We start from the raw sequence: 15,312 nt of genomic DNA, 5'->3' as shown, positions 1-15,312 counted from the left end.
AATAGTTATAAGTGTTTCATGTTTGTATATATGTGTTTGTTCATGTACATATTTGTATACTTGTGTTTTCCTTTATGTTCGTTTAATCATTGTATATATTTGTACCAGTAACATTTGTTGAGTGGTTGGTTAGGAAACTTTCTTTAGGCTTGTGCGGTGAGACGTCACCATGGCATGACGAGAGGAGGCTACTTTCCAAACACCGAAACAATAAAGGCGTCGAGCTAACGACGTAAAACAAGCGCTTGTTGGGAGGCACCCCAATGGTTGTAAATATTGTTTATATTTCTGTTTATGAGTTATTTAGGTGAAGTGGTGAGTGATTGGAACAACAGATCCTGTTCTGATTTTTCTGGTTTCTGCTATGTCTGCTAAGTGGAGCATAGCTCGCTAAGCGAGCATAGTAGAATTTTGTTTTTCTGCTCTGTACCAGTGGGGTTCCCATTCCACCTGGTTCACTCATTTTTCCCACTTTCACCAAGGCTAATTAGTAGTATATATTGGTTTTTTTTTTTCTAATTCTTTTATTGGTTGTTTGTACTCGAATTTTGTTCGGTGATTCGAAGATTTTTGAGGTGATTTTCCAAAGCTTGAGTGTTTCAACTTGCGGATGTATGGTAGGGTATTGTTTTTGAAGTTATATCATTCAAGGTACTCATTTATCGCTTTCTATAGCATAGCATGCTTAGGAAACTTTTCATTTGTACAATTATCATACCATTCATTCTTTTGCATTACTTGCTTGTTGATTGAATCACTTTAGTTCCCAAACCATAAATGTGAGGAAGCTTTCCATTATTCACATATGCTGGAGGCCACAATCTTTGTTTTAACTGGATTTTATTATGCTTAATCTTTTGTTTATGTTGATTTTATGAAAGCATGAAAAGGATCAAGGCATTTTGTTTCATTTTGAGCACAACTACAAAAACCAAATAGTTAAATTCACCTTGTGAGTGTGTGATCATTTGTTAAACCTTTTGAGCCTTTTTGTCAATATCCATGTTGTTTTTTCTAAATGCTTATCTTTGAGTGTTTAGTTCTCATTTTTGCATGGATGATTGATTCTTTGTTTTCTTGAACCCTCAACCATGACTTTTGGTATGAATTTTTACCTTGCCTTAGAAAGTAGGGAGTATTCATATGATGGTGTGGTTGAATTCAAGTTGGGGAGAGAAATGGTTGCTACTTACGTGGTTGTTGCTATGAGGTTGAAAAGAAAGAAAAAAAAGAAGAAAAAAAGGTGAAAAGAAAAAAAAAGAGAAAAAGTTTTCAAAAACAAAAAGAAAAGAGAAGCAAATAATTGTGCTAATAAGTATTGTGATTGGTTTGAGAAACACGTGGATAAGGAAGAAGTTTAATCGAGATTTTGTTGCTTAGGACTTTGGTGGATTGATCACTCCCTTAGGTTTAGGCAAGTTTTTGTTTCGATTAGCCTTAGGACATATCCCTTGTTTGCTAACCAAGCCACATTACAACCTTGAAAAGTCCTTGTGATTCTTGCTTTTGTATCTTCAATGTGATTTTTGGATGAATGCATAATTTAATCTTTTGTTTGCAAGATTGTTGGATGAGTGTTAAAAGTCCTTCACCTTTGTGTGTTCTTCATCCATTGATGAAATTTTTGCTAGGTGTGATTCATGAGATAGCATGTATTGTTTTAGAATGTTTTGCATGATTTTTGTACTTAGGATTCGTTTCGTTTACATGTTGTCGTTGTAGTATAGTGGTAAGTATTTACTTTGTTTATACGTTTTTGTGTTGAGCCATACATTTGTTTTTGGTTTTCAAAACTTGTTGATTCACAATTATTTGGTTTATTACTTTCAATTCTTTGATTTATTTGACATTGTTTGAGGACAAACAAAGTTTCAAGTTGGGGAGAGTTTGATAAGTGCCAAAATGTACTTATTTTGTGTACGTAAATAGTGGCACTTATCGATACTTTTGTTAATACCGTTTGAATAATTCCCCGTTTTGTATATAAATACGTATACTTTGTGAATAGATGTATTTTCATATACTTTTATACCATTTGATAGTTTTTCCTTTGTTTTTATAGGTATTCATGCTTATTGGAGCCTTGAGGAATAAAGTGTCAAAGGCACGACTTCGATTTCGCAATTTTGGTGAAAGCCCGCTTAGCCACCGTCAAGCGGACTTCCAAAGACTCAAAATAAGGATGACCAAAATCATCATTTTGGTTTCCATTCATTCATTATTGGATAGAGCATTGAATAAGCTTTCCAACGCTTCGAACCGGGCGCAATTCGGAGTTACGGTTCTCGAGTTATGGCGAAAACAAAATCTAATTTTTAGCAGACTCCGCTAAGCGCAGGGGGTCCGCTGAGCGGAGCTCCAGCGGAGAAAATCAGAGTCTGGATGCAATTTTGAGTCCGCTGAGCGGAGGGGATCCGCTAAGCGGACCTGCTAAGACAACAGCTCGTTAAAAGGGGCCAAAATCACATTTTTAGGTCATGGTTTGGGTATTTTTGAGTCCCAACACCATCAACTTCATTCTTAGAGTAGAATTGGCTTAGAAAACATCTTCGGAGGTTGCATTTGGATGATCGGGGGTGGATTGAGCGTCGAACGGAGCTGACAAACCGGGAGATTTTCGGTTCATTTCTCTTCTTCTTTGTGTATTTCTCTTTGGTTGGGTTTGTTTGTATATTTACTTGAATCTTATGTATATTTACCGATTATAATGTTATATTTAACTTGCTTTACGAATCTGTGTTGATGTTATCCTGGATTTTTGCTCTATGCTGGGGATTTGGGGTGCTTTAGAGATAAACTTCTTGAATCCTTATCTAGGATGATAATCTGTTGGTTCTGAACTCTAGAGATAGATTTAGAGCTAGCATTCACTGTTTGTATCTGTTCTTAATGCTTTCGTGTTTGAGCGGCGCGCAAGAGACCGCCGACGCGAGAATACGGATGTTCTCGCGACTTCGCGTTAGAGATAACCTTAGTTGTGAGATGATCTCGTTTGTGCTCCAGAGATGGACGCTTATGTGAGAGATACGTGATAACATAGATGAGTATCGTAGGTTGAGTATAATGGGTTGGTAAGTGTATGTTTGTGAAGAGTGAATATATTTACATTCCTGATAAGTTATTTCTCTTCTAAGAATATGTTTATTCTTTTCATGTCTATATCTTTGTTTACTTTTTGCTCATTCAATCCCGAGCTCAAAACTGTAGAAACTATTGAATGGCATCTCTCCATCTCTGTGGACGATAATTCCCGGATCAATATTTCCAAATCTTGTTTGTTGCTTGCCCTATACTGCATTCAACAAAATGGCGCCGTTGTCGGGGATGGTTGTGATTGCATCGCAATAGTTTTCGTGGTTTTGAGCTTTGTATATATCGTATATATTGTATAGTTTCACTTGTATATATATACTTACTTGTACATGTTTACTTGCTTATGTTCACCATATAGTTTTACTTGTATATGTTACATACAAGTATACTTTTGTTGGTGAATGTTGGTGAAACATGTTGATCTCGGATTAGCTCTTTACTTACAAATCTTCACTTTTCAACTCGTGCATCCAACATTCACCAACTTTCTCTTTGTGTATGTTAATAGTTATAAGTGTTTCATGTTTGTATATATGTGTTTGTTCATGTACATATTTGTATACTTGTGTTTTCCTTTATGTTCGTTTAATCATTGTATATATTTGTACCAGTAACATTTGTTGAGTGGTTGGTTAGGAAACTTTCTTTAGGCTTGTGCGGTGAGACGTCACCATGGCATGACGAGAGGAGGCTACTTTCCAAACACCGAAACAATAAAGGCGTCGAGCTAACGACGTAAAACAAGCGCTTGTTGGGAGGCACCCCAATGGTTGTAAATATTGTTTATATTTCTGTTTATGAGTTATTTAGGTGAAGTGGTGAGTGATTGGAACAACAGATCCTGTTCTGATTTTTCTGGTTTCTGCTATGTCTGCTAAGTGGAGCATAGCTCGCTAAGCGAGCATAGTAGAATTTTGTTTTTCTGCTCTGTACCAGTGGGGTTCCCATTCCACCTGGTTCACTCATTTTTCCCACTTTCACCAAGGCTAATTAGTAGTATATATTGGTTTTTTTTTTCTAATTCTTTTATTGGTTGTTTGTACTCGAATTTTGTTCGGTGATTCGAAGATTTTTGAGGTGATTTTCCAAAGCTTGAGTGTTTCAACTTGCGGATGTATGGTAGGGTATTGTTTTTGAAGTTATATCATTCAAGGTACTCATTTATCGCTTTCTATAGCATAGCATGCTTAGGAAACTTTTCATTTGTACAATTATCATACCATTCATTCTTTTGCATTACTTGCTTGTTGATTGAATCACTTTAGTTCCCAAACCATAAATGTGAGGAAGCTTTCCATTATTCACATATGCTGGAGGCCACAATCTTTGTTTTAACTGGATTTTATTATGCTTAATCTTTTGTTTATGTTGATTTTATGAAAGCATGAAAAGGATCAAGGCATTTTGTTTCATTTTGAGCACAACTACAAAAACCAAATAGTTAAATTCACCTTGTGAGTGTGTGATCATTTGTTAAACCTTTTGAGCCTTTTTGTCAATATCCATGTTGTTTTTTCTAAATGCTTATCTTTGAGTGTTTAGTTCTCATTTTTGCATGGATGATTGATTCTTTGTTTTCTTGAACCCTCAACCATGACTTTTGGTATGAATTTTTACCTTGCCTTAGAAAGTAGGGAGTATTCATATGATGGTGTGGTTGAATTCAAGTTGGGGAGAGAAATGGTTGCTACTTACGTGGTTGTTGCTATGAGGTTGAAAAGAAAGAAAAAAAAGAAGAAAAAAAGGTGAAAAGAAAAAAAAAGAGAAAAAGTTTTCAAAAACAAAAAGAAAAGAGAAGCAAATAATTGTGCTAATAAGTATTGTGATTGGTTTGAGAAACACGTGGATAAGGAAGAAGTTTAATCGAGATTTTGTTGCTTAGGACTTTGGTGGATTGATCACTCCCTTAGGTTTAGGCAAGTTTTTGTTTCGATTAGCCTTAGGACATATCCCTTGTTTGCTAACCAAGCCACATTACAACCTTGAAAAGTCCTTGTGATTCTTGCTTTTGTATCTTCAATGTGATTTTTGGATGAATGCATAATTTAATCTTTTGTTTGCAAGATTGTTGGATGAGTGTTAAAAGTCCTTCACCTTTGTGTGTTCTTCATCCATTGATGAAATTTTTGCTAGGTGTGATTCATGAGATAGCATGTATTGTTTTAGAATGTTTTGCATGATTTTTGTACTTAGGATTCGTTTCGTTTACATGTTGTCGTTGTAGTATAGTGGTAAGTATTTACTTTGTTTATACGTTTTTGTGTTGAGCCATACATTTGTTTTTGGTTTTCAAAACTTGTTGATTCACAATTATTTGGTTTATTACTTTCAATTCTTTGATTTATTTGACATTGTTTGAGGACAAACAAAGTTTCAAGTTGGGGAGAGTTTGATAAGTGCCAAAATGTACTTATTTTGTGTACGTAAATAGTGGCACTTATCGATACTTTTGTTAATACCATTTGAATAATTCCCCGTTTTGTATATAAATACGTATACTTTGTGAATAGATGTATTTTCATATACTTTTATACCATTTGATAGTTTTTCCTTTGTTTTTATAGGTATTCATGCTTATTGGAGCCTTGAGGAATAAAGTGTCAAAGGCACGACTTCGATTTCGCAATTTTGGTGAAAGCCCGCTTAGCCACCGTCAAGCGGACTTCCAAAGACTCAAAATAAGGATGACCAAAATCATCATTTTGGTTTCCATTCATTCATTATTGGATAGAGCATTGAATAAGCTTTCCAACGCTTCGAACCGGGCGCAATTCGGAGTTACGGTTCTCGAGTTATGGCGAAAACAAAATCTAATTTTTAGCAGACTCCGCTAAGCGGAGGGGGTCCGCTGAGCGGAGCTCCACCGGAGAAAATCAGAGTCTGGATGCAATTTTGAGTCCGCTGAGCGGAGGGGATCCGCTAAGCGGACCTGCTAAGACAACAACTCGTTAAAAGGGGCCAAAATCACATTTTTAGGTCATGGTTTGGGTATTTTTGAGTCCCAACACCATCAACTTCATTCTTAGAGTAGAATTGGCTTAGAAAACATCTTCGGAGGTTGCATTTGGATGATCGGGGGTGGATTGAGCGTCGAACGGAGCTGACAAACCGGGAGATTTTCGGTTCATTTCTCTTCTTCTTTGTGTATTTCTCTTTGGTTGGGTTTGTTTGTATATTTACTTGAATCTTATGTATATTTACCGATTATAATGTTATATTTAACTTGCTTTACGAATCTGTGTTGATGTTATCCTGGATTTTTGCTCTATGCTGGGGATTTGGGGTGCTTTAGAGATAAACTTCTTGAATCCTTATCTAGGATGATAATCTGTTGGTTCTGAACTCTAGAGATAGATTTAGAGCTAGCATTCACTGTTTGTATCTGTTCTTAATGCTTTCGTGTTTGAGCGGCGCGCAAGAGACCGCCGACGCGAGAATACGGATGTTCTCGCGACTTCGCGTTAGAGATAACCTTAGTTGTGAGATGATCTCGTTTGTGCTCCAGAGATGGACGCTTATGTGAGAGATACGTGATAACATAGATGAGTATCGTAGGTTGAGTATAATGGGTTGGTAAGTGTATGTTTGTGAAGAGTGAATATATTTACATTCCTGATAAGTTATTTCTCTTCTAAGAATATGTTTATTCTTTTCATGTCTATATCTTTGTTTACTTTTTGCTCATTCAATCCCGAGCTCAAAACTGTAGAAACTATTGAATGGCATCTCTCCATCTCTGTGGACGATAATTCCCGGATCAATATTTCCAAATCTTGTTTGTTGCTTGCCCTATACTGCATTCAACAAAATGGCGCCGTTGTCGGGGATGGTTGTGATTGCATCGCAATAGTTTTCGTGGTTTTGAGCTTTGTATATATCGTATATATTGTATAGTTTCACTTGTATATATATACTTACTTGTACATGTTTACTTGCTTATGTTCACCATATAGTTTTACTTGTATATGTTACATACAAGTATACTTTTGTTGGTGAATGTTGGTGAAACATGTTGATCTCGGATTAGCTCTTTACTTACAAATCTTCACTTTTCAACTCGTGCATCCAACATTCACCAACTTTCTCTTTGTGTATGTTAATAGTTATAAGTGTTTCATGTTTGTATATATGTGTTTGTTCATGTACATATTTGTATACTTGTGTTTTCCTTTATGTTCGTTTAATCATTGTATATATTTGTACCAGTAACATTATGTTCGTTTAATCATTGTATAGATTTAGAGCTAGCATTCACTGTTTGTATCTGTTCTTAATGCTTTCGTGTTTGAGCGGCGCGCGAGAGACTGCCGACGCGAGAATACGGATGTTCTCGCGACTTCGCGTTAGAGATAACCTTAGTTGTGAGATGATCTCGTTTGTGCTCTAGAGATGGACGCTTATGTGAGAGATACGTGATAACATAGATGAGTATCGTAGGTTGAGTATAATGGGTTGGTAAGTGTATGTTTGTGAAGAGTGAATATATTTACATTCCTGATAAGTTATTTCTCTTCTAAGAATATGTTTATTCTTTTCCTGTCTATATCTTTGTTTACTTTTTGCTCATTCAATCCCGAGCTCAAAACTGTAGAAACTATTGAATGGCATCTCTCCATCTCTGTGGACGATAATTCCCGGATCAATATTTCCAAATCTTGTTTGTTGCTTGCCCTATACTGCATTCAACAGTTTTATGCTTGAAATGCCATGAAAGTTTGGTTAATGATCAAATCTTTTGGACAATACTTGATTAACTTGTGTAATCTATTGATTAGAGGTATATTTGCAAGCAAGAGTACCTGAAATGAGGGATTTGGTAGGTTTGAAAGGTTTTGGCTCCAAGAACATTTCATGAAGATGACCTATAATTCAAGTATGGATCCTCAACTTCATTCCTTCGATTCTCCTTTGTGATCTTGTACATTTGACTTTTTCCAATTGAATTGCATTCTTCCAAGTATCAATTGAATCAAGCTCCTCTAACCAAATGAACGATATGAATGGATTACGATGAGGCATTTGAGATCCTTGAATCATGTTTTGAGCCATAAGACCTTGTTTTGACCAAAAGTCAACTTTCTAGAGAATTAGGTCAAAACCCTAATTGTGTACCTAATAAATTTGAAAGTTGTTGATCTTGAATTGAACCATACTTGGGTTTGAATATGGATGATGTGAATCACTTGATCATATGAGAAGCTTGAGTCTCTTTTGTGAGCCACAAAATCCTAATTTGCCTGAGCTCCTTGATCAATTACCTAGTGAAACAAGCAACAAGCAAACACAATCTTTTTGTACATTTTTGGTTAGCAAATGATACATGAATGATTATGAATGATGATAATAATGATAATGATGATCATACTATTTGATATGCAAAACAAATGAGGTGGGATCTTAGGGTCAAAAATTGGCGTACAACAGATATGTGTCATTAAATGCTAATTAGGAGTAAAATAAATGTTAATTAGGAGCGGGGTAAAGCATTGGAATATAGCAATAGAGTCAAAGTCACATTTCACTACCTTTGCCACAAAATATTATGAGTTTTCTCTCATCTTTTTCATTTACTATTTAGTATTTACATTAGGGACAATGTTAAGTTTAAGTATGTGATTCTTATAGTATTTATGATTTTAGTAATTTCTTACTTTTTGTGTGTGACTATAGCTGAATCGCCCCTTTTATTGAATTTGTAAAATTTTAAAAATTTGATTTTATGCTTTGTATGGAAAAAAAATGTTAAATTCATGAGAAATTATGCCTAAGTTTACAGATTTTGAGAAAGATTTAACCGATCATTATCTTAACGCCTAAAGCATCCTAAAATCATATCAATATAATCAAATGATCAATTCTTAACAAAGGGAACCAATAATTGATACTAACAACATGACTAAATAAATGCTAATATTCACAAAATATTTAGTTTCATTTATTACTATTTCGTCTAAAAAAATAAAATAAAAAACATGTTTTATGAGCTTAAGTAATTATAAAGTCATGGATGTATGAACAAATACCATATTAGAACTTAATTCCAAAGCCAATTTTCTTATATACCATACTTAAAGTCCAAATATGAAACATTAACAATTTTTCCATTATGAAATGGCCTAAGACCAAGGAATGGTATGTTCTTAATATAAATTAATTTTAGCCCAATTAAAAGTACGAACTTATTAACTTTGATACCGACATGATGACTTATAATCTAAATCTACCCGATCTATTACGCCGCATATATGGTTTTTTGGCCAACACATATTATACACATGGTGGGAACAACCTTTGCCCGATATAGATGACAATAACTGTACGAAGTCGTTAGCTTCATCATTGACTCATAAATGCAATCTCACTTATAGTTTCTGTTGATAGGTGCAGCTTTTACTTTTTTACACGTACATGGCTTTTACTTTGACACTTTTAATGCTATGTGCTTCTATAAATAGCACTTCTTGCCAACCATTTTCTCATCATAAGTGCAAAGCAAGGTTTGATACAATTTTGTGTCTTGCATTGTGTGAATTAAGATGGAAAGTTTAGGCAAGTATGTTGGAGTTTTTGTTGTTATGTTTGTGTTGGTGATAGGAACTTCTGAGTGCCGGAAATTTAAGAAAGAAGAGTTTGTTGAGAATTTTGGTGGAGGTGGTGGTTTGGGTGGTGGAGGTGGAGGTGGTTTAGGTGGTGGTGGTGCAGGGAAAGGTTTTGGTGGAGGTTTTGGAGGTGGGAGTGGTGGAAGTGGTGGAGGATTTGGAGGAGGTGGTGGAGGTGGAAGTGGTGGTGGTATAGGAGGAGGAAGTGGAGGTGGTTATGGTGGAGGTCTTGGAGGTGGTAGCGGTGGTGGTTTAGGTGGAGGTGGAGGTGGAGGTTTTGGAGGTGGATCTGGCGGAGGTATTGGAGATGGAGTAGGTGGAGGTAGTGGTGGAGGCTTTGGAGGTGGTGCTGGTAGTGGTGGTGGTGGAGCTGGTGGAGGTTTTGGAGGTGGTGCTGGAAGTGGTGGTGGAGCTGGTGGAGGCTTTGGAGGTGGTGCTGGAAGCGGTGGTGGTGCTGGTGGAGGCTTTGGAGGTGGTGCCGGAAGTGGTGGTGATGGTGCTGGTGGAGGCTTTGGTGGCGGTGCAGGTGGCGGTGCAGGCGGTGGTTTTTGAGGTGGTGCTGATAATAGGGTTTAAATTAAAATGTTTGTTGTGATCCTGTTTGAAATGTATTGGAATGTGATGTTATTAATGAGATTAATGAAATAAAAATAACTTTTTCTTAAATGTGACATGATTGTGATCTTAGATTAATCTGTACATATACATTAATTTGGAGAAAAACTAATGTTTTCTGTTAAATTTAATTAATAATTATCAGTAAAAATATATAATAAATCAAGTATATTTGGTATGTATCAACCCTCTCCAATTTAGATTTTTTATTGTCCTCAAACAAAAGAACTAAGCAAAAATTAATCAAATGTGCATCATGAACTTGTCCACATTGGATCATTCAAGGTTTTTTAATAATCAAAAGATAATTCTCATTCACCCGAAGTTTGCATGATTCATAAAATGCAACTTATGAAAACAAATTTTATAATACTCGAATTATTACGTGCTTATGAAATAATTTTTTAATCAAATTTTATGAAAATGATTTCATCTCACCTATTAAAAAATTGAGTATAATTTTTGGAGGAACCATTTTTTCTTCTAAAAAATACAATATTATTCCGTCAATTGTCGTAGATAATTGAATGGTAAAATAATTCTGTGTACATTCTTCAAATTCTGACATCTGTAGTTTATGTTTTATTTAATTAAAAATGACGTCTTCCTTTATATTTTATTTTTAATCTAAAAAGAAGTCACTTTTCACTCGGCTGTGTTTCCCACCGAGGTGAAATAGTTTATTCTTATTATATATAGCTTGTAGCTTGCACTTTCACTTTCACTTTCACTTTCATTTTTGTCGAAATGAAAGACGGAATTATTTCTTTCACTTCTTCACATATCTGGTACATCAAACATTACTACTCATGTTACATTGTCGTTGTTGTTGTTGTTGAGACCCTAAACCCTAAAGGTTCAATCTTATTGTTGTTTAAACTGAGATTAAATGTTATACTTTGTTGTTTATTGTTGATGCTGATATAGTTTTATTGAGAGATTTTTTTCAGTTGTTGTTTAATGTTGTTGATGTTTAGATTGAGATTGAGAGTTAATGTTGTTGTTGTTGTTACTATTTATTATTGTTTTCGAGTTATTGATGTTATTGTTTAGTTGTTCTAGATTGCAATATTTTGAAAATTGTATGTTGTTGTTATTGAGTTTGAGATCGAGATTGAGATTGTTTTTCTGATTCATTGTGCAACTCTCATCTTGTTCCACCGAACATGTCAAAAAGATATTAGAATGACATAAAAAATAGTTGAGTTTATTATATCATATGTCGACTGTTTGTTTTTACTAATTACCCCTCTTTGAACATATAACCTATTAAATTGATTTTGAAAATAATAATATGAAAAATTATGTTGTATTTGAAAAATATCTTACATAATTAATGTTTTTTTAGCATTTTTCAACTCACCATTCATCTCACGTTCGTTAATGGTTAAAATCTCTTTCAATGCTTCTAATTGTCGTTCAATTAAGAACTTGAAATATTGAAAGAATTCGAACCATTAAAGAATGAGAAATCGTTAGAATATATGAATATATGTTAACTCCTGTAACGTTAGCGAATTTTAATTTATCCCCTCATAATAAAAACAGTAATAAAAATTTCAAAAAAAAATTCAATTTTTTTTTTAAATTTAAAATTAAAAAAAATAATAAATTCCACGTGAATTTTAAAAAATAAAAGAAAATCTATGTAGACATGCCACATAAGCAACATTGAAGATTTCATGCCACTTTGTCACTTGAGGTGTTAAAGACATGGAATCTTAAATTTAGAAGGGGAATCCAATTATTTTTTACAGGGGCTAAAATCAAAAGTCGCTAACATTACATGGGTGTTTTGTATATTTAACCCTAATTATTCTGTAAACCAATTTGAAAAGTCATATGTTCAATTAGGGTTTGGTTAAATGTCAAAATCGAGGGAAAATATGTTTTGGCCATCTAAAAATTCAAAAAAAAAAAAAGTTATGCTTTTTAAAGGATGGATCTTAGGCTAACAAGGAAAGCCAGGGGAAAGATTCTTGGGACTTCAGCTGTTAAAGCCAGCTAGAGATCGAACCCATGACCATTAGATCTTACCCGTTGGTATAACAACAATCGAGAAATTTGTATCTTTAATAAAAAAAATCTAAAAGTATAGTTTAGTGTCAAGGATAGAGTTGTTGAGATTGAGATTTTTTTTGTGATTCTTTGTGAATCTCTCATCTTGTTCCACCGAACATGTCAAAAGGATATTAGAATGACATAAAAAATAATTAAGTTTATTATATCCAATGTCGATTATTTGTTTCACTAACCCCTCTTTGAACATATAGTCTATTAAATTGATTTTGAAAATAATAATATAAAAAATTATGTTGTATTTGAAAAACATCTTACACTAATTAATGTTTTTCGAGCATTTTCCAACTCATCATTCATCTCACGTTCTTTAATGTTTAAAATCTCTCTCAATGCTTCTAGTTGTTGTACAATTAAGAACTTAAAATATTGAACGAGATTCGAACCCTTAAATAACGAGAGATGAATAATGAGTTACTAGATGCTTGAAAATTATTTATTAGTGTATGTTGTTTTTCAAATTTAACATAATTGTTCATATAATTATTTTGTAAACCAATTTAAAAAATTATATGTTCAATTATCACGATCTTCCACTATTTTGAGAAGTTTGATACAAGCATTTTGATTACAACGAAATATCACACGATAATTCTCTCTAATGATGCATACACTCAAAATTCTATTAAAAACAAGATCCCTAAATATTTTGAACCAATAACCTTGTTATCAATAATAACCTGCTCTAAGTATTCGTGTGTGGCAATCCACCTTGATCCCACTGATTTCTTGTCTAAGCAATTGCCATTAGCTAAGTGTTAATTGGACAACTTGTAACTTTGTCTATGAATAATCTTTACATAACTTCTCCAGAACTAGACAACTTCAAACTTCGTCTTCCGAACAGTTTGTACTCGGCCTCACCAAAGTCTTCAATGGAGTATAGTGAAACTCTCTTCTTGACAGATACCAATAAGAACCAAAGTGCATTCAAGAAACAATTATTTAAATCTAAGGTGGAAAATTAAATTTTGGATGTTATGATTCTAGTCAAGAAGAAGTCATGATTCCAGTCACAAAGTGTTGTGATTCGAGTCAAGTTTAACTCATAATTTGAGTCAAATTAGGAAAAGCCCAATCCTAGCTTTCATGGAGAGCTATGATTTGAGTCAAATTCAAAACATAATTTGAGTCACATTGGGTTATGATTCGAGTCAAGTTAACTTTATGATTTGAGTCAAATCGTCCAACGGCTAATTCCAGTCTTCATAATATCCATGATTCGAGTCATACATAATACATGATTCCAATCAAATGACTTAACACCTTGATTTAAGTGTTCTAACTTGTGATTAAAGAAACACCTGATGAAACGACAAAAATCAACTTGTTGGGCTCAAAAAGGAACACTGTCAAGTATCATTAATCGAATTTTATTGAATAATAAAGGATCTTAATGGTATAATGCTAAACAGCCAAAGCAAACACAATACAACTCAAATTCAAAATGAATTACAAACACGCAAAAATTAAAATAATGAACAAATTATAAACACACGAATAATAAAATAATACATACACGCAAATTGACAAAGCATCAAAACTAAAAGTGATACAATACGATAATGTGACTGCAAATTCAATAAGTGGAACCCAACTATATCTAAGGACTGCAACTGGTGTACGAACAAAGAAAAGAACATAATTCATGTGCTTCGAGATTGTTGGTATGCAACATATGTATGGATTAGAATTGTCCCCTATAATAAAATGACTAACTTTTATTCTTTGCCGTATAGAGATTGGATAACTTACAATATGAAAGAAAATATTATGGATGCAAACAAAAATCATTGGAAGTTAATATTCATGATCTCCTGTTGGTAATTATGGAAATCGGGGAACAAATCTCTCTTTGAAGAAGGATTTCAATGACCAGACAACCCAATTGGACCAATCATGCACCTTGTGAAGGAAATTGAGACAAGTGGCCTTGTGAAGGAAAATGTTAGGTTATCTTACTCTAAACAATATTGATCTCCTCATTCTCTTTCGAATCGCGTGACAAATGAGTTAGATGTCATTTTAACTGATGATAAAAATAGGGCTCCGATCCCTAGAAGTATTAGAGCAGTTCATTAGTCTTATGTTTTTTCTTTGGGTCGATTAGGCCCTCTTTTGTACCAATAAAAAAAGGAATTTCTTTATACACCTTATAAGGGTGAAATAAACCCCCTGAAAACCCCAAAATACCTTTCGGAGATGCAAATCTGAACGCACTATAAAAGTGGTTGTTTTGGAGATGCATTTTCGAAAGCACCCTTAATGTGTGAGAAAAATGTTTTGGAAATGCATCTCCATAACCCCTAACAGTGATTTTTTATAAAAATCATCAATGTTTTGATACATAATTAGATTAAAACAATAATAAAAACGCAAATAGAAAACGATAAGAAAAAACGTTAATAAACACAATATATTGTTCTGAAATAATAAAAAATAATACATATATTGTTCTGGAATAAAAAAGGCATAGCCTACTGCGTATGCCTAATCCTCACCCTTGGCCCCTCCTCTGTCTCCTGCACATAGCCAAACTGTCGCATGCATCACTTCGACAGATACCTGACCATAGTGTCGATCCCATATGCCAGACACCCGGATTACAATAAGATGGATTCGAATGGGATAATTTTCATTTGATCCTCGAACAGAGTCCATATGATGTCACCATGAATAGTCCGATCAAGAGACACCCGAAACGGCAACAAAACATAATTCCTTCTATGGGGGGTATACATGACATCCTTTGGCATCCCGTCTTTATACTACAGATCAAGATTAAACCATGAATGTGGTGGAAGTGAGAAATGATCCATCCCGTAAAAATAAATAAGAGTCATGTAAGAACAAATTATAAATAGTAAATTAAATTTAATAGTTGGAATGAAAGGTATCGTCAGCAGTGTAGTAGAGCTTGTCAATT

The 15,312-nt window shown here is 34.2% G+C and overlaps 1 protein-coding gene across 1 annotated transcript; it reads left to right on the top strand.

The window, feature by feature from the left end:
* Positions 1-9,629: 9,629 nt before the first annotated feature.
* On the top strand, positions 9,630-10,244 carry LOC131660917 (glycine-rich cell wall structural protein-like). Its single transcript, XM_058930314.1, has one exon. It carries the CDS (start codon positions 9,630-9,632, stop codon positions 10,242-10,244), a length of 615 nt encoding a protein of 204 aa, XP_058786297.1.
* The last annotated feature ends 5,068 nt before the right edge of the window (positions 10,245-15,312 follow it).

Source organism: Vicia villosa, linkage group LG1 (assembly GCF_029867415.1).
Source record: "Vicia villosa cultivar HV-30 ecotype Madison, WI linkage group LG1, Vvil1.0, whole genome shotgun sequence".
Classification (NCBI taxonomy): Eukaryota; Viridiplantae; Streptophyta; class Magnoliopsida; order Fabales; family Fabaceae; genus Vicia; species Vicia villosa.
This window is presented reverse-complemented; position numbering and strand designations above follow the sequence as displayed.